Source organism: Cannabis sativa, chromosome 3 (assembly GCF_029168945.1).
Source record: "Cannabis sativa cultivar Pink pepper isolate KNU-18-1 chromosome 3, ASM2916894v1, whole genome shotgun sequence".
Lineage (NCBI taxonomy): Eukaryota > Viridiplantae > Streptophyta > Magnoliopsida > Rosales > Cannabaceae > Cannabis > Cannabis sativa.
In genome coordinates this window covers 51,215,510-51,234,346 of record NC_083603.1, presented here as the reverse complement: position 1 = coordinate 51,234,346, position 18,837 = coordinate 51,215,510, and the positions used below count along the sequence as shown (strand labels likewise).

The window sequence follows — 18,837 nt, the reverse complement described above, 5'->3', positions numbered from 1 at the left end:
CGAGCCCCACAGTCGCAGCGACTCCAGCCCCTGCGACAGGAGGAATTGACCAAAGCATGCTTCTGCAAGCTTTGAAGATGCTCGAGCAACAGCGCAAGCCTATATACAAGCTGCATGGCACTTCGCCTTTTACTGCAGAGGTGCGACAGGCCCAACTTCCAAAAGGGTTTCGTTTTATCCAAATCCCTCAAATATAAAGGTACTTCTAACGCGATAGATTACTTAGAAAAGTCCAATACTATAATGGAAGTGGACCAGGTACCGCAACTCGCGAAGTGCCGCATTCTTGCGGCAACACTCGAGGAGAATGCTCATGATTGGTTCACCCAATTACCTGAGGCATCGATGTCGACGTGGGAAACCTTCGTCGACTTATTCCTCACGCATTTCCAAGCCACAATGACGTATAGGCCACCCTATACGACTTTGGCCAACATCAAACAAGAACCTGGTGAGTCTTTACAAGACTATTTCAAGCGTTTTAACGCAGAGGTAACAAAGGTCGAGAAGGCCCCCGAGTCTTCGCTTGTTTGTATGTTGATAACAGGTATCTTGCCAAGGACCGACTTCTGGAAGGAACTTCAAGCACGAAGGCCAGAGTCCTTAGTAGAGTTCTTCGCCATGGCCGAACCTCATAAGAGAATCGAGAACTCTCTAACAGAGTTAGAGAAGAGGAAGGACAAGCGTCGTTCACCCATACCGCGGTCACGCTCTCGCAGTCTGCGAGGGAAGAATTCCAGGGGCAGAAGCCCGAGAAGACGTAGCCCGCGCAGACAGCGAAGCCCGAAGTTGGCTAAGTCACCCCCAAAGAAGGAGTCCTCGCCGAAAAGGAAGGGAGGACCTCGCTTCGTCAACTATACTGAACTTGCCGTACCTCGAGACCATATCTATGCGATTGAGGAAAGGAACAGGGTCTTCAAGAAGCCGCCCCCCATCAGGGGAAATCGCGACCGAAGGGATCCTAAAAAATTCTGTAAGTACCACAAGGACATTGGTCATACTACTCTTGAATGTTGGGTCTTGCAGGATGAAATAGAGGAATTGATCCGAAGAGGGAAGTTCGACAAGTATAAAAGAAGCGAGGAAGGTCATCCCCAAGCGGATGGCAAAGGAGAAACCCAAAATGCGAGTGGCTCCAGAACACCTCGCAATATCTTAACTATAATCGGAGGACCACACATCGCAGGCGACTCTCGCAAATCGCAAGAAAGGTATGCCAGAGAAGCCAAGGAGAGGCCGTTAACCAACGTGAACAATCTTGGTGAACGGCCAGAGAAGCTCTTTAAAAAAGAATGTGACGACATCATCTTTATGGAGAGCGATGCGAGATGGGTCCATCACCCGCACTCTGATGCACTGGTGATAGTCGCCAACATTGGTGGAGACAATGTCCATCGTATACTGGTAGACAATGGGAGTTCAGTGAATTTGCTGAATTTCCAAGCCTTCAAGCAAATGGGGTTGCAAGAGAAGGATTTGCGACCTATGACATCAAGCATCTATGGCTTTTCGGGAGATGTCATAGCAATTAAAGGAATGATCAAGCTCCCAATCACTTTGGGAATTGCCCCAGTAACAGCCAAGTCGATGGCCGACTTCGCAGTAATCGACCAATACTCAGCGTATAACGCCGTAATTGGTCGACCAATTCTGAAGGAGATGAAGATCATAACCTCGATCTATCATCTGACGATGAAGTTCCCTACTCCCGCTGGAGTAGGTTCAGTGCGGGGAGTCCAATCCGACTCTCGAGAATGTTATAACGCAGCTGTCAAACTCGCAGAAAAAAGGACGGTAAATGTTATCCACCTTTTGGATGCACCACCGCCTCGCCAGGAGATCTTCAGGATCGAGGAGGTGCCGCACATGGACGAACCAGACTTGGATCCAAGAATCCTCGATCACACCGCCGCAGCCCAAGCCGCGGAAGACACAATCGAGGTACCTATAGATCCTATAGATAATAACAAGGTTTTAAAAATTGGTTCTAAATTAAACATACAGTTGCGAGAACAATTAACGACCTTTCTAAAGCGAAATCTTGATATTTTTGCCTGGAAACATTCAGATATGGTCGGGATATCTCCACAGGTCATGTGTCATCGCTTGAACATTGACCCCGAAGTGCGAGGTGTCCGACAAAAGCGCCGCAAAATGGACCCCGCGAGGTACCAAGCGCTGAAAGAAGAAGTCGACCGCCTCCTTGCCTGCGGCTTTATACGGGAGTCATTTTACCCCAACTGGTTAGCTAACCCAGTACTCGTGCCAAAGCCTAATGGCTCATGGCGCACATGCGTTGACTTTACAGATCTAAACAAAGCCTGTCCCAAAGACAGCTTTCCTCTTCCTAGCATTGACCAGCTTGTCGATGCCACTGCAGGTCACGCGCTTTTGAGCTTCATGGATGCGTACTCGGGATACAATCAAATCCCGATGTATGAACCAGACCAAGAACATACCTCGTTCATTACTGATCGAGGATTATACTGTTACAAAGTAATGCCTTTTGGTTTAATAAACGCAGGTGCGACTTATCAAAGGCTAGTGAATATGATGTTCGCAGATCTTATTGGAAAGACAATGGAGGTATATGTTGACGATATGCTCGTAAAATCGCAACACGCGGAGGATCATATTACCCACTTGCAGGCCATGTTCGACATATTGCGGCGATACAAGATGCGTCTAAATCCGTTGAAATGCGTCTTTGGGGTGGGTTCTGGGAAATTCCTTGGTTTTATGGTAAATCAGTGAGGAATAGAAGCCAATCCTGCAAAGATCAGGGCATTGGTAGAGATGCCATCACCGACTAAGCCAAAGGAGGTTCAAAGCCTCACAGGTAAAGTCGCGGCTTTAAACCGCTTTATATCCAGATCCTCTGATAAGTGTAAAGAGTTTTTCCAGACTTTGAAAGGCAACAAAAGGTTTCATTGGAACGAAAAATGCGAGCAGGCCTTCCAAGCTTTAAAAACGCATTTGGGGCAACCTCCAATCTTATCGAAGCCGTTATCCGGAGAAGTTTTGTCTATCTATTTGGCCGTCTCCGAATATACGATTAGTTCAGTACTAATACGTGAGGACCAAGGACGCCAATACCCGGTATATTACGTCAGTAAGCGATTATTAGACGCCGAGACGCGTTATCCTCAAATGGAGAAATTGGCTTTCGCCTTGATAATATCCTCAAGAAAATTGCGACCTTACTTCCAGGCTCACAAAGATTGAAGTTTTGACAAACTTCCCTTTAAGACAGGTTTTAGCGAAACCAGAAGCATCAGGGAGATTGTTAAAGTGGGCGATGGAATTGAGTCAGTTCGACATCAAGTATAAGCCGAGAACTGCGATCAAGGGGCAAGCCTTGGCAGATTTTATACTTGAATTCCCAAGCACCGAGGTGGCAGTTGTAGAGGATAGAAATGACATTGTCATGGCAAGCAAAGAAGTATGGACATTGTACGTCGATGGAGCCTCAAATAACGAAGGTTCTGGCAGTGGGATCTTGTTAATCAGTCCCAACAATTTCAAGGTACACGCTACTTTACGTTTTGAATTCTCTGCATCTAACAATGAAGCCGAGTATGAGGCTTTAATCACAGGATTGAAACTGGCCCTCGAGATGAAAGTCGAGTATCTACAGGCTTTTAGCGACTCTCAAATCGTGGTATGCCAAGTGAATGGAGAATACCTAGCAAGAGGCGGAAGATTGGTTAAATACTTAGCCATCGTTCGTGAAATAATGCAGAAGTTCAAAAATGTAGTTGTATCTCGAGTACCGCGTGCTCAAAATGCCCACGCAGACGCATTGGCCCGATTGGCCTCAACTAGAGAAGCCGAATTACTCGATGTGATTCCGGTAGATGTATTGACTCATCCAACCATAGATCGAGAAACAATCATGGAGATCGATGATGTTCAGGAGATTACCTGGATGACTCCTATCCTCGCATACCTTGAAAAGGGGCTCCTACCTGATGATAAAATAAAAGCGAGGAAATTGCGACAACGAGCAGCCCGTTATGTGATATATGATCAAAGGTTGTATCGCAGAAGTTTTAGCCAACCACTTCTCAAATGTATCAGTGGAGAAGACTGCGGTTACATACTGCGTGAAGTACACGAGGGGATTTGTGGCAATCATATCGGAGGTAATTCTCTTGCCTTAAAAATTATGCGGCAAGGGTATTACTGGCCAACATTGCGACAAGATGCCCTCGCATTTGCAAAAAGGTGTGATAGATGTCAGCGAATAGCCACTTACACACACCAGCCCCCGAGTAACCTCCATTCTATCACAAGTCCCTGGCCCTTTGCAATATGGGGAATCGACTTAATCGGCGAGTTACCCAAGGGAAAAGGCGGAGTCAAATATGCTGTAGTCGCAGTTGATTACTTCACCAAGTGGGCTGAAGCCAAAGCGCTCGCAACCATCACTGCAACGAAATTATGCGAGTTTGTCTACACCTCCATCATTTGTCGTTTTGGCATTCCGCATAAACTCATTTCAGATAATGGAAAACAGTTTGACTGTAAAGAGATGCGACAGCTATGCGACGATTTGGGGATTAAGAAAGCCTTTTCCGCAGTTGCTTACCCGCAAAGTAACGGACAAACTGAAGCCATTAATAAAATAATCAAGCATACCATAAAAGGGAAACTAGAAGATTGCAAAGGGGCTTGCCCAGATGAGTTATCGCAAGTCCTATGGTCCTATAATACGACCCCTCGATCTACAACTGGCGAAACACCCTTCTCACTTTCTTACGGGTGCGAGGCCATGTTGCCAGTTGAAGTTGGGGCAGGTTCCCTACGCAGGGATAGTTTCAACGTCTCACAGAACAACGAGAATCAGTTGTTCTGCCTTGATCTTTTGGAGGAAAAGCGTGATAAAGCGCATCTAAAAAATGCGGCTTACCAACAGCGGACTGCGAGATACTTTAACTCCAAAGTGAAAGTAAAACCCCTGCGAGCAGGAGACTTGGTCCTTAGAAGAGTAATGCCAAACACCAAAAACCCGTCGCACGGGGTCTTCGGAGATAATTGGGAGGGACCATACCTCATCGCAGATAAAATTGGTGATGCAACGTATCGACTCGCAACACTCGATGGAACTGCGATTCCACGAGCATGGAATAGCGAGAGCTTGAAATTTTATTATCATAGTATTCGCATTATTCGATTATGTTCATTCTTGTACTTATACTTAGATATTTTTTCATTTAACAAGGAAAAATCCTAAGTATAGGGGGATATATAACCGAATGTACTATTGATTATATGAATAAAATTACTTGTTAAATTTTCAAAAAAAAATTTACCAGCTTTGCAAATGATCTTACTTATTACACCAAGCTGTAATCGAAGTCGCAAATATATATATAAAAGAAAAACGCGAGTACCCGTGTACTGCGTAAATGTTAAAGGATAGCTATCCCCGCGAGGATAGAAATTTGTCCAAAAACAAAAAGTAAATTCGTCCAAGTACATAAGTGCGAGTACCCTTGTACCGCATATATAAAAAAAAGGTAGAAGTAAAATTAAAAAACAACATAAGGATAACTAAGCATCTGGAGCAGCAGGAGTAGTCTCATCCGGAGCAGTCTCGTCCGCGACTTTGCTAATGACCTCATTCTCGACTTCTTCAGCTTGTGCGCCCTCGACCTCGTCAAGAAGGTTACCTCCCCCACCTTGAGTCTGAGTAGGCGACATGGCGCGAAAAGCCTCGGCCATCTCAGCGGCTTCAGCTCCAAGAAGAGAGAAGTCGAAGTCTGGAACTTTGGAAAGAGTGGTATAGATATAATCAGACACTGCCTGATCATACTGCTTCTTCCCATTCTCTTTCTCAGCCTCCAAACGCGAGCCATCTCCGCGATCGTTGCCTGCGACTTCTTGACCTCGAGCTCCGCCTGTTCCTTCGCCCTGCTGAGTTCTTCGAGCTCCTTCTCCTTGGCCTTGCTGAGTTCCTCGAGCTCTCCATTCTCGCCACTTCTTGCTTCAGCTTTTTTATATTCTCCTGAAAATGAGCGTTCTGCCTCTTCAGCGAGTCGGCTTCCTTTGAAGGAGTCGCCGCAGCTTTTATGAACAAAGCCATTGACTGCGCGGCCAGTTCAGCAGATCGCGTAACAAGATCCTCGTAAGGGATCTCAGCCAGGAACTTTTCCTGCATGGCCAGGAAGTCGTGAGCTCGAACAGGAGGATCAATGACGACTTTCTTCCCCTTGTCCTGAGTGGTCTTGGCCAGCTTCTTGGAAGAGTCTGCGACAAGTGAAGCCATCACATCGCTCTTCCTCTTCTGGGCAACAACCGGCGAAGTCGTCGCTGTTCCACCCTTTGGTTTGATCTTCAGGACAGGGGCAGACTTCAGAAAAGTCATATCTGCGAACATGAATGAAAGATAAGTATAAGTCAAAATCCTACCTGTTAGTTTATAACAAGAGACGAATTACCTGAAATTTATCGAGGAGTTTGTTTAGAAAGACGCTTGTCTATTCGTTCTTGCTGCTTCTCGGATGGTTCTTTGTATACTGGTTCCCTTTGAAGACTTGCGTTCTCAGGAATCAGCTGATGTTCTCGCAACTTTGCAGTTGTACACAATAATCGCCAGTCGCGATCTTGTACCGGAAGACTCCCGAGAATTTCAGCTGTCTCCTTGCTAGTCGCGTCAAGAGTCGGTCGAGCTGGTCTATCTGCGATGACAACAAAGAGCGAGTGAGCAAAAGATTTCAAAAATAATGCAAAAACTGTTTAAGTCAAGAAATACGCGACATACTAGGTCTGCGATTAAAGTCAGTCCTAATCCCAGGAACCTTAAAGACATAGAACCACTTCGATTTCCAATCACCCATGTTCGACACCATTCCTTCAACTCCATTGATTTCAGAAGTCGCCCATTTGCTAAAACAGTAGAAGCCGTTATGAAGACCTACGCTTTTTATGTCGTAGAAATAGCTGAATTCTTCTACTGAAGGAGCCCTATGGACATACTCCATGTACATCGCATAAAAGGCTAGGACAGTGCGATAACTGTTGGGAGTTAGCTGAAAGGGCGATACATCATATCGCCTGAGAATGGCTGCGACGAAGGGGTGAAAGGGGATTGACACACCACACCTAAGGATGGGTATTGAGACTACCACATCCTCCGTGGGAATGATCGCAGGGTTAATAAATGGAAGGTGCGCTCTCTGAGACGGTTTAGGACGTTGAAACGCGAGTCGCAGCAAATTCAACCTCACAAAGGTGGTGAAGTCTGATTTGGCAACCCTCGAGATTAAATCCTCGCACGCGAAGGGCTCGTTCAGTTGGGAATCGTCGACCGAATCTGTCCCACTCCCTTCCGCCTCCTCCTCTTCCCCACCTGACTCGCGAGCTGGAGTCGTCCATTCCTCGTCCATCTCCTCGACCTCGACGTCAGGAGCATGCCTCGTATGTATAAGATAGTCGTGTGCCGACACTGTGGACTCGCTGTCCCGGATATCGATGGTCCCAGGTTCTGGGAGTTCCTGCACCATCCTCTCGATGTCCACAGAAGACATCGGACCCAATTCTATTTGAGCGGCCTCCACTTCAGAAATGTCCGTGGGGAGAAAACTGTCCCTCTCCTGGTCAGACTCACCGTCAAATGCGTGGCCTCCCGAGCCGAGCTGTTGGCTATCCGATAAATCGCTCATCTGAAAGATAGAAGATCTTTTCAGCGTGATGGATGTGTGAAAAACAAAGTGAGTGATCTCACCCGCAGTAGATTATAAAGTCGCACTCGACAGAATGGTCAGCCTCCTTGCGAATACTGACCATCCCATCAAAATGCGAGGAGAGATAAAACTATCTTGGGCAAGTATTTTACGCATCCTCGGCTAAGCGGTATACCCCCAGAAACGGCTGGGAGTTTCCCAGTGACTCAAGAGGTATGCATTTTCGAGCATAACCCTGAAGTTACTGGGAGACCCCCACCGTTCCGAGACTACCTATCAACCAAAGAGTACGATCATTCGAGTATTAACGCATGTCGCAAATGGCTGGGTGTATCTCAGTATCTCAAGGGGCATATAACCGCATATATGGCCATTAGAATACTGTGACACACCCACCATTTGGAATAGCGATTAATACCCTCGCAACTCAGCCCGCGACATATAAAAATCCTAAAAGATCTAGCTAACAGTCAAATGAAAATAAATCTTGGAAATATGCGAGTATTCAAGTTGTTCATCTGAACACCCGCGAACATTCAAGTTGTTCATCCGAATATCCGCGAATATTCAAGACGTGAAACAGTGCCTATGAATTGTGTGCGGTTATGTCAGTTTACAGGTCATATTCTATGAATTTACCCAGGTTTACTTACCTAAAACACATAGCCTCATAAACACCCACTAGCATACATTCCTAAAAGAGCCTTTAAAATACCCAAACCCAGAAAATAAAGCATATTTTCTCCAAAAACAGAAAACGAAAATGCAGTGATTTGGAAACTAACCTTTAGTTCTGATTTCTGCGATTGCTCTCGATCACTTCTGAGATTGAGAATGTTGTGCAAAATGGTAGAAAATCTGGGAATGGATTTTTCGAAGTGTATGTAATGGAGGGAAGTTAAGAGTAAGAGGGAAAAATGGGAAATTTGATTCGTATCAAAGCGTTTAAATACCCATATCCCTTATTAATTGGGATTGTGACACGTGGCAGCCAGAATGCCTAAGGTCGCCCAATCTAACGGTCAACTATGGCCACGCCTATACGAAAACCGAAGAGTTTTGTGACGTGGCACCATAAAGGTAATAATTACTAATAATTATAGCCGTCATTTTTCGAAACCCTCGATGGGACAACCAAAAGGTCACCTCCTCGTGACAACCTTTCACCTGTCTCTCGAATAATAGTTTCCCTCAGTGACCGCTCCTGTCACGTCGCGAAACTAGGGGCATGTGTTATAGTGAGATTTCTCTCACCTAGAAACTCGAGACCAGACTCTTATTTAAAGGACACGTGTATTCAGATTTCCAATGAAAGCTGAAATGTCCATGAGAGACTTCTCGAAGTTTTAGACCTCGCCCAGGATAAAACCAGCAAGATACTGCGAGTGCGACCTAAGTCGCACCGCATAACCGTAATTCTCATTATGCAGGGTAGATCCAACTCGCGTGTGTCAGAACATGTGCGAGTGTCCCCTCTATATTTCCGCGAAAACATAGAGACCAACTCTCTATGATACAATTTGGTCCCAACGACCCAATAGCCCCGACAAACCGATATAATTTTGCATGTCCAAGTTCTACCAGCTCAAACATGCGATGTCTACGAGGGGCGATTACCTAAGGGCGCAGATGTTCCAAACGTACTGGCGACCCTGCGAGCTCAACAAACGGAACATGAACAGTCAACTCGCAAATGCGGAAGATGCATACGTTGATAAACTTAGTAACTGTCAAGCATTTATTAATGTTAACGTTGTTTGGGTTTAATTATTGCAATTCAATGTGTAAATAATGGATTAACAATGAATGTGATCCTTGTGTAACCGATTGGACACCTACTTTGTATATAAAGGGGTGATTCACCATGAAAATGGACCTACGAATCCTTTGCTACAGTGGACTAAGCAGATCACAATCTGACTGAACCACTATAATTCTTTGTCTTATTTACATTTTCCAGCCTTGTTGTTTGTTCTTGCATTCCCAGTCGAGTACTCGCCATTCTAGGTCGAATACTCGCACTTGTCATTTCCCTGAAAATTCTCTTTTATGTTAGTTAAATAATACATTTCGGTGTTGCGAAATTCACTCGACAACACTACTTCTAGCCCAGAATGATGAGAGGGAGAAGAGAAAAAAAAAAAAGAAGGGAAGAGGAGAAAAAAAAAAGAAGAATGAGAGAGAGAAAATAGAGAAAAGGGTATTGAAATAGAATAGTAGATAGAGCTGGAATTGTTAAATTTCATAGGGTAAGTTGGAGAGAGAACAAAACTCTTATCTTTCCCAATTCTTTGGGAAGACTATGTAGGAGAAGATTTTGTAAGAATTTTATTATTAGTTTTAATTAAAAAAAAAATTGTCACAAGTGACAAGACTACCCATCACTTAATTAATTTTAATAAAAAAAATTATCACAAGAGACAAGACAATCTATCACTTTTATTATTAGTTTTTATAAAAAAAAAAAAAAAAAAAAAAAAAGTCACAAACGTTAGCATGTGACTATATTTTAAATATGATGAAAAAGATAAATGAATTTGGTATAAGGTAACGTGTAGCATAGAAGAAAACAAAAAAACTCAATGTAACTAACATGACAACTCAAAGACAGTAAAAACTTAAAGTTTCAAAATAAATACAGTAAAAATGTAAAACATACCCAGTATAAAAGTTGTACCGTTTAACAGTATAAAAGTAAATAAATTGATAATTTTAGTATGTGGTGTAAATTAAGGTACTCAATTAGTTTCCCAACCAAAAAAAATTACTACTATCATGTGCATTATATTTTATACAAATTTTTAAATTAAAGGATAACACACTCGTTATTTCATTATTGAGAATATTAAAATATATAGTGATATAGCATATATTTGTAATATAATAGATCCACATCCACTGTTATGTGTCTAAAGTCTAAACCCATTATTTAGAGTTCATTTACTCTCCCTTTCGGGAAAAAAAAAAAGAGTATTTACTGGTAACTACAATATCAGATGGGAATATGGTATGTTGATAGAGAACTTGGACATTGAATGGTGTAATTAAATAACAATATAGAGTTGGTAGTAAGTAGTGTAATGTGTAATAAATGAAAAGATGTCTAATACGTAAGAACAACTTAAATGATCTGGTGCAGTGCAAGCAACACATGGCTTGGCTAATAGATTATGCAGCAGTTCTCCCTATTTATATGTACAACAAAAGTGGGTTTCATAAAGGTTTATACTCCCATATTGATATTCCCACCAACAGGCAAACATTTTTGTAATATTAACACAAAACAAAAAGAAAACAAGTGGTCAATTCGAGAAAGATCCAAAGCTTGAAACAAAGATAAAACAAAACTCAAAAAAATAAATAAGATTGGCTACTCTTTTTTTCTTGTTTTTTTAATTTTTCCTGAGGGAGATGGCACCACTACAATAGGACCAGTTATGTGACCAACCAACCCAAATGCGCAGGACTAATCAAATTTTCATGACCACAAAGTGATGACGATACTAAAGAGGCTTGAACATATAAAGCCAAATTTTCTCAGTTACAAATATTAGTAGAAGAAAATGTTATTGTACATTGATTGATCTGATGAACTGAAGAACTCCCAACAAATTCTTCATCATCTTCTGCAGGGTGTTTCTTTTGAATCTTGGCATACTAAAAAATGACTACCTACTCTAAGTAACTCTCCGCATCATTTCGATCCCTGGCTGCAGATCATACACCAAGGTAGTTTGGCTTAAATTAATGCCATGGAAGAAGGAAGACCAAGAGTAGAGCTTCTACCATGGGCTTTCTTTATCACAAAATTTAAAATTTTTAATATCATACACTCTGGCTTCCCGATCACAGCTTTTCCAACAGAGCAGGAAGCTTCAGAAATCCTCTGTATCATCATCCTTGATTATAGTATTCATCCTATCGTCAAGGCCTGAACCGGGGGCAACCTCATTTAAGTCGCCCGGGGCAATATCATTTAGGTCACCAGTGGCAATCTCATTCAGGTCAAGAAAACGCCTTTTCTGTTGTATACCTTCCACTTCATCTTGACCTGGGCTATTTGACTTTTCAGGAGGTGGGGTTTGAGGTTTTTCTACTATGTCGGGATAACCTTCAACAGGCTCGACACTTTTCATTTCTTGCTCATCATCATTGCCAACATCATCGCCATCATCATTGCCATCAGACTCTTGAGTTCCCATTGAAAAATCACCATTCTCACTTGGTTCTGAGGGCTCATCTGATGTATTTGATTTTTCACGTTTCATTGAATCCACTTCTGATTCAGACACTTCGTACTGTCGGTAATTGATTCGGTTTCTGGTCGCCCTTTTACTTCGTCTTAGACCTGCCTGAAGGTCATCAACAGACCTCAACTTAGCTTCCCTCCTGGTACGACCTGGCAATTTCTTAAATTTTCGGGGCTCATCACTATCCTCACTAATACTTAATGAGTCTTCTTCCTCCTCTTCTTCCTCTTCTTCAGGATTTTCTTCCTCAAAACGATACTCATCGTCTCCTTCAGAGCTACTGGACAATTTCTTCTTCCGTTTACGCCGCATATACTCTTCATCATATATAGCCTCTCCCATTATGTCATCATCACTATCAAACTCTGCATCATTATCCGAAACTGCTTCTACAAAATCTTTCTCGGAATAGCGTTGAGGTCTCTGTCTCCGCCGATTGCTACATTTCAAGATGTAAAGTTAATAACGAGAGTTTTCACTGAGAAAAATAAAGTAAAAGAAAAGACGCAGAAAAAAAAAAACTGAACCTTCTATCCATTGGATCAGATTTATCATCTTCATCAGCGTCATCATAATCAGAAGATTTGGGAGAAAGAGCACTAAAACCACCATGTTGAGAGGAATGTGAAGGACCGCTCCATCTGCCATTAGTAGATACATCATGTTTTACCATTCCTTCCCTTTTGTATAAAGGTTCTGGAGATGGATGCTTCCGCCTAACAAAGAATAATAAAATATCAAAGACAGCACTAAGGTAAGTCAAAGACGATTCTGTATAAAGAGTAGGTGAGACAAATCAAAAGGCAATGATTTTCATACTTGGTAATCTTGATTGCCTCATTGATGGACCGATCATAATCATCTGCAATAACATTTGAGACCAATCAGATCATACAATCATTAACACACAAGGCTTCAGATCAAATACAGATGATTGTAAAGGGGAAAAATAAGAAAATTTTAGGATGGACATAAGTTAGCTAGCCTTTTGAACAGAAACAGGTAAGCGAGAAATTTAATTTTTTTAAGTCGCTCTTAAGCAAAATATATCAATGCAACCTTGCAGAGCAAATTCATGCATTCCACCTAGAGGAAAATACTCTTCTGGGTGTGAGGATGAACAACATGACACTGGTGTCTTTTAACAAAAGACAGAAGTCAAACAGATATTTTCTTCCACTAGCTTCTAGCCCACAAATATTATCGTAGATTTTAGATCCATGTAAAAATGATGATGGGAAAGGATAATTCACTGTCACTATATTGCACATATTTATATAACCAAAAATTTAAAGTAAAATCTTATCAAAGAAATCCACATTCCAATGCCACAAGTATGGCATCAGAGGGGAGAAAAATAAAGCAGCTTAAGCCATTTGGCCTTACCAAAAGTGTATGTGACAGGTTTTCTATCTCGAAGGGAGCGCCCTGGAGCAAGCCCATCCATATTGTAAAAATTATCAAGAAGGAGAGCTTGTCTGTGCTGCTTCTTCAGTAACCTCTCTTTCCTCTGTACAAAACAAAATCGAATAACAAAAGTTTATCACCCCCCAAAAAACAGGAAATAATTGATCAAGGTTAAATAAAACAATGATAGCAACACAGAAAAATTTCCATCTCAGAAAACAGATTTAGGTACCTTATGAACCCTTTCAACCTCAGGAAGCATGTCTATCTTTAACTTTTTCCCTAGTGAAACCTCTGTTCTATTAGTACTTGAGAAGAGTTTCTCCTGTGAGATCATACAATGAGCTTAGAATTAAAAAGAACAGCAACAACATGGCAATAAATATTCTACCAAGTGGCAGCAAATACATATATATATGTATATAGATGTGTGTGTGTGTGTTTGTGTACATATATAGTACATCGTTGAATTTTGTTTCAGGTAATTCTGTAAGAAAGAGGGGAGGAAATTAGAGTTCTGAAAATAGTTTGGATTAATAAGCCAGACTAGGAAACTGATTTACAGAAATATTTACAATCAGAAATGATCCACATAAGTCAATATTTGTAAAGATAAAAATGTCATTCTGGGACACATACACATGGGCAGATCATTCTTAGCAACTTACAGAAACATCTTGGAATTCATCAAAATTGGTTGCTACTGTTTCCCACTGGTATGATGCATTGAGAGGGACTTGAGAGCCCTTTGATTTGGCTTTCTTCACTTCAAATTTTCTTATCTCTCTGTAAAGTCTGTGACCAACCATTTCATCATCTTCATACCTGTAGTAACAAACATGAGAACGCCGTATACAAGACTCAGACCACCAAACATGAACTTCTATACAAACAAATTAAGTTTTTCCAGTAAAAGTGTAAAACCAATACCAATCACTAAGTTCAAAGAAAACAAATAGATAGAAACCAGACTTATTATATAGGAAAGTTGAAAAGTCTTTGATTACCAGTATGAAATTCCATGAGAGTCACCTCCAACGCGTTCTTTACGAAACGTTGCAAGTGGAATACCATGTTTAATTGAGTGGTCAATATAGTTCCTGATGTCATCTTGCTGCAAAACATCACCCACATTCAATCTAAATGAACATACAGCAAAATAAATGCAGTGAAAGGTTTCTGCAAGAAATTCACAATAAACTTGGTAACTGCAAAGTATGATTAAAGGTTTAAAAGGAAATAATAGCAAATTAGATCTGTGTTCACGATTGCATTTATGTATCTATATTTATAAATTGAAAATCATAATGCACACTGAATGTAAATGTAAACTTATAACTGCACAACATTTTCAACTAACTCACTAAATGGCTGAAAACACAACAAACAAATAAATATGAAGGTACACAGTCATAGTCAAAAGTATAACCCTTTTTCAAAAGAGGGAGTTTTAAGCATATTACATCTTCACGAGTGTATCATATTTCATTGAATTTCAAAAACTTGTAGCATATAAACTAGCAGTTACTAAAAAATTATACAGTTTGGTATTGACCACTACCCCTCAGTTTGGTGGTTAACTTTAACATATTTTTTTTAAAATATTGGCTACTCTGCATGCAAGATCTCGCTCCTGCATACCTAAAAAACATCCAAATCACAAGCGAATTGTTTTCATTTCTTGAAATATAACCCTTGACAAACTTCAAAATAATAATAAATCCAATATAATAATATTACCCATTAAAAATATGCATTGAGTAAGCGCACTTATAATTAATTAGCACACTGCATGAGCTACCCCAACACACGCATACAAAAAGAAAAAAGGAACAAATCATAAGTGACAACTGTTTCCACTTAGACATCCCTAGACAAACATCAAAAAGAACTCCAATATATTAATTCTTATTAACAATTACTCATTAACAGCATGAATTGAGTATATGAATTTATAATCGGTAAGAACAGCACTGTCCCAGGAAAGATTACCAGAAAAATTGACGAAAATAGAGAGGACCAAATGATTATACAAGAGTTCAGGCAACAGAAGACATCATAATGTGGCTAGTACCATCATATTAACTAAATATGCACATTAAAGTTCTATTATTAATTAATTACCTCCACACGAATATCACAAAGTGCTTTCAAGATGACCACACGAACTCCGGGATCAAGCGTTTTGTATAGTTCAATCTCAGCCCTAGAAAATTACCAGGACAAAACACATTAGAGACAAAAAAAAATAGTATAATACAGGAAAGTAAGCCAATATCTATGATTGATTACTCACCCATGTGAAGCAACGATGGGTAGATCCCCATCTGCAACCTGCAAATAGATGCTAAGTCTAATTACGTTTTGCACAATCAAAAAATTGATGATACCAAATCACAGTTATGACAAACATTAGTAAACGAGGTGCAATTACCCAATGCCACCAGTCCCTCAACTTTCTGCACAAAACAGTAACCCAAGTATCACGTGTAAGTGCCATTCGTGTAACAGGAGGTATCGCCTGAAGAAGAATGATAGAAGTTATAGGGAAAGCCATTGTCTTAGCAGCATAAGATGGTATACTAAAATAAAATTACAGATTGCAGCAATATGAGTATGAGCACCAAAAAATATATAATAATTTGGCACAACTGTTAAGTGTATATGATATAAACTTGAGAAGTGACCAAAAAAAAGAACTAGAAAATCATGCCACATTTAAGACTTGTAATGCGTGGACTATGAGTAAGAATATGAATAAAACAGATCATGGTAATAAAAGTGAACTGGGAGATACTCTGTAACTCTCCACAAATTACGGAGCTTTAATATTTTAAGCAAAGATCAAGACTTCTTAAATTGAAACCAAAGTACAGTAACTATAAAACACAAATGATCAATTTTCCAGTTAAGCAGAGCTTCTTTGCACTTAAAACCGCTTATGTAATGTAGCTAAGAGTCACACACTTAAGTTTAACAGTGATTAAAAACCGAAACTTTGCACCATTGAAACAGCAAAGACATAAACTTGTGCGTTTTTTCTTGCATTAAACTCCAATGAGGACTAAACGGGCATTGGCAAAGATGAAAACAAGGTAAAAGAGTTGCACATTCATCAAAAGAAGCCATTTGTATTCAAGACACAAAAAAAAATACCAACCTTTAATAGAGGGATGTGAATATCACTAAGAGTGTCATTGGGATTAAGCAAAGCCGTCTCAAACTCCTCAGCTGAGAACTCGGCCGAAATATTCAAAAGGGGTCTAAAAACCTGCAACGAAAGACACCAAAAACTTAAGCCCTAAAGGGACGCAGACATAAACCCCCAAAGATCGAACACTTGACAAAACCCTCACATGCAAGAAATTGAGTACGGACGCGAACTCCCACATCGAACGCAGAGTCCACCGCGGCAATTGCGCCGGCGGAGGAGGTTCCACTAATGGCGTCACGATCTTACTGCTACTGCATTGTTGCTGATACTGCGGCGACTCATCGCCCCCAGCCTCATTCCTATCTTCCTCCTCTTCCTTCTTCTTCTTCTTTAAAGCCTTCAACCTCCGCTGCTCGGCGGCCGGCTGAGACGCCGCGTAGAGTCTCGCGGCGGTGCGTATGGTGCACGCGCGAGATGGACGGTTGCTCCTGGAGAGGGGAGGTCCTGTTCCCGGAGCTACGGCCGCAGTGGTAGTGGTGTCGTTTTGGGTGGTCGGAGTGCCGTTTTGGGGCTTGGACTGGTCGGAGGAAGGGTCACCGGAGATCGGGGAAGGGGAAGCTTCGCGGGACATGGTTGTAGGGAGATCGAAAGGGTTTACGGCAGTTAAGGTGGGATTACACGTAGGGGATCAGCATAGGTTTGCATTGGAAGAAAATAAAGAAAAGAAGAGGCAAATCAAGCGAGAGAGATTGAGGAAAACAGAGAGAGAGAAAGTTGCGAAGGTAATTCCTTTTTTTTATCGTCCTTTTTTTATTTTATTTATTTATTTTGGGGTGAGAGAGAGGGTCTTCTCGGCCTTGTGTTAAATGTTTTTTTTTTATTTATTTTTATTTTTTATTAATTTCAAAATTGAAAAAGAAGAAGGGTATGGTGGAGAAGGACCAGACCAGCAAAGTTGTTTTATAACCCATGCTATGAACAACACCTACATATATTATATATGTGTTCGAAGAAAAAAGGGTTTCCTTATGAACTGGATTTAATATTGGCACTATACTTTTTTAAAAAAAAAATTAAAAACAAAAATTGAAGTGAAAGAAAGGTGAGAAAATAAGAATTTCATTATGAGTAGTAAATTTATTGTTTGATTTTTATTATTATTTTTTAAAAGTATATTTACTGTTTTATATTTAATTTACTGTGTTTTAATAAAATTTTAAGAAGCCTCCTTAAGCGCAAAAAAAAAAAAAAAGTACAAGACTCAAAACAGTTGAGAAGACCCGATCACCAAATCATAATGTGATCTAAAGATAAAACTAACTTAGCAAGATTATGAGCTACAGTATTATATTACGTTTACAATGCGTAAAACTAAGAGCATGGACACTACTACAAATAGATATAATATCAACTAACAACATACCTAACTTCGTTGACAAATGAGTCTTAGACGAAAGAGCATCACAAATTCGCTAACAATCAGACTCAACTTCAATATCCTTGTAACATAGCCTCAAACAAAGAAGAAAATCATAAAGCACTGCCAAAGTTTTTGCAACCAGAGGAGAGAGAGAACTTACTATTATGGTAGTTGCCGAAGACAACCCCAACCTTAATCTTCCTACCAACTCGAGTAACCAGTCATCAAAATTGAGTTTGAGATAGTCGACCAGAGGTAACACCCAGCGAAAAATCGTCGAGCAGGGGAGAGAAGGCCCCTTACGAACAGAACGCCCACCCACGGTTGAATTCGCTTCGACAAACGAGAGGTGAAATCACATGACCAGCCATACACTCCTTCATCATACAACAATGCATGCCCACGAACCTATTGATTGCGACCATACCAAATGCGCCATAACAAGATCAAAAATAAGCTCATCTCGTCTCATTGAAAAAGAGCTTCTTACTCCCGGAGGAAAGCATACAAATTCATATGAGACCTAACATGTTGGGATTTTATGCCTTAAATAAAACTCATTTCAATATAATCGGATTACTAATTAATAAAAGATAAGAAATTATTTTATGTTGCATGGTTCACATGATTTTTTTCATGATTACATGTTTAATGTATAAATTCTATTAAATCTAGAACATGTAGTTATTCATGATTCTAGTGTTGTCTACACAGTGGAAAATAATCATGATTATATGCTTTAAAGTTTAAGTCCCATGAGTTGTTAGTACACTGAATTTATACTGACATGATAATCAGCGATAAAATTTACTTGCACCTTGGATAAGTGTTCTGTCTTTTCTAGGGCATTAGCAAAGTATGCTCGTATTGGATGTATGGAGTATACAGACTGGACCGATATTGACATTAGATAAGATA

At 40.6% G+C, this 18,837-nt stretch overlaps 1 protein-coding gene across 1 annotated transcript; it reads right to left on the bottom strand.

Moving 5' to 3' along the window:
• Window positions 1-11,025: 11,025 nt before the first annotated feature.
• On the bottom strand, window positions 11,026-17,544 carry LOC115709143 (DDT domain-containing protein DDR4). The gene is made up of 12 exons (XM_030637178.2): window positions 16,702-17,544; window positions 16,506-16,616; window positions 15,780-15,866; window positions 15,642-15,679; window positions 15,470-15,551; window positions 14,353-14,459; window positions 14,014-14,170; window positions 13,578-13,670; window positions 13,325-13,448; window positions 12,758-12,800; window positions 12,466-12,654; window positions 11,026-12,377 (listed from the first exon to the last, which is right to left on the bottom strand). Exons 1-12 carry the CDS (start codon window positions 17,128-17,130, stop codon window positions 11,564-11,566), a joined length of 2,274 nt encoding a protein of 757 aa, XP_030493038.2. The 5' UTR covers window positions 17,131-17,544; the 3' UTR covers window positions 11,026-11,563.
• Between the last annotated feature and the right edge of the window lie 1,293 nt (window positions 17,545-18,837).

Bases quoted from the DNA above. Each gene is read 5' to 3' on its own strand.
- LOC115709143 (XM_030637178.2), bottom strand. From the start codon at position 17,130: ATGTCCCGCGAAGCTTCCCCTTCCCCGATCTCCGGTGACCCTTCCTCC. The intron at 14,171-14,352 runs GTAATCAAAGAC...TTGTTACTACAG, and splicing joins TCTCATGGAATTTCATACTG to GTATGAAGATGATGAAATGG. The intron at 13,449-13,577 runs GTACCTAAATCT...TGTTTTGTACAG, and splicing joins AGGTTGAAAGGGTTCATAAG to AGGAAAGAGAGGTTACTGAA.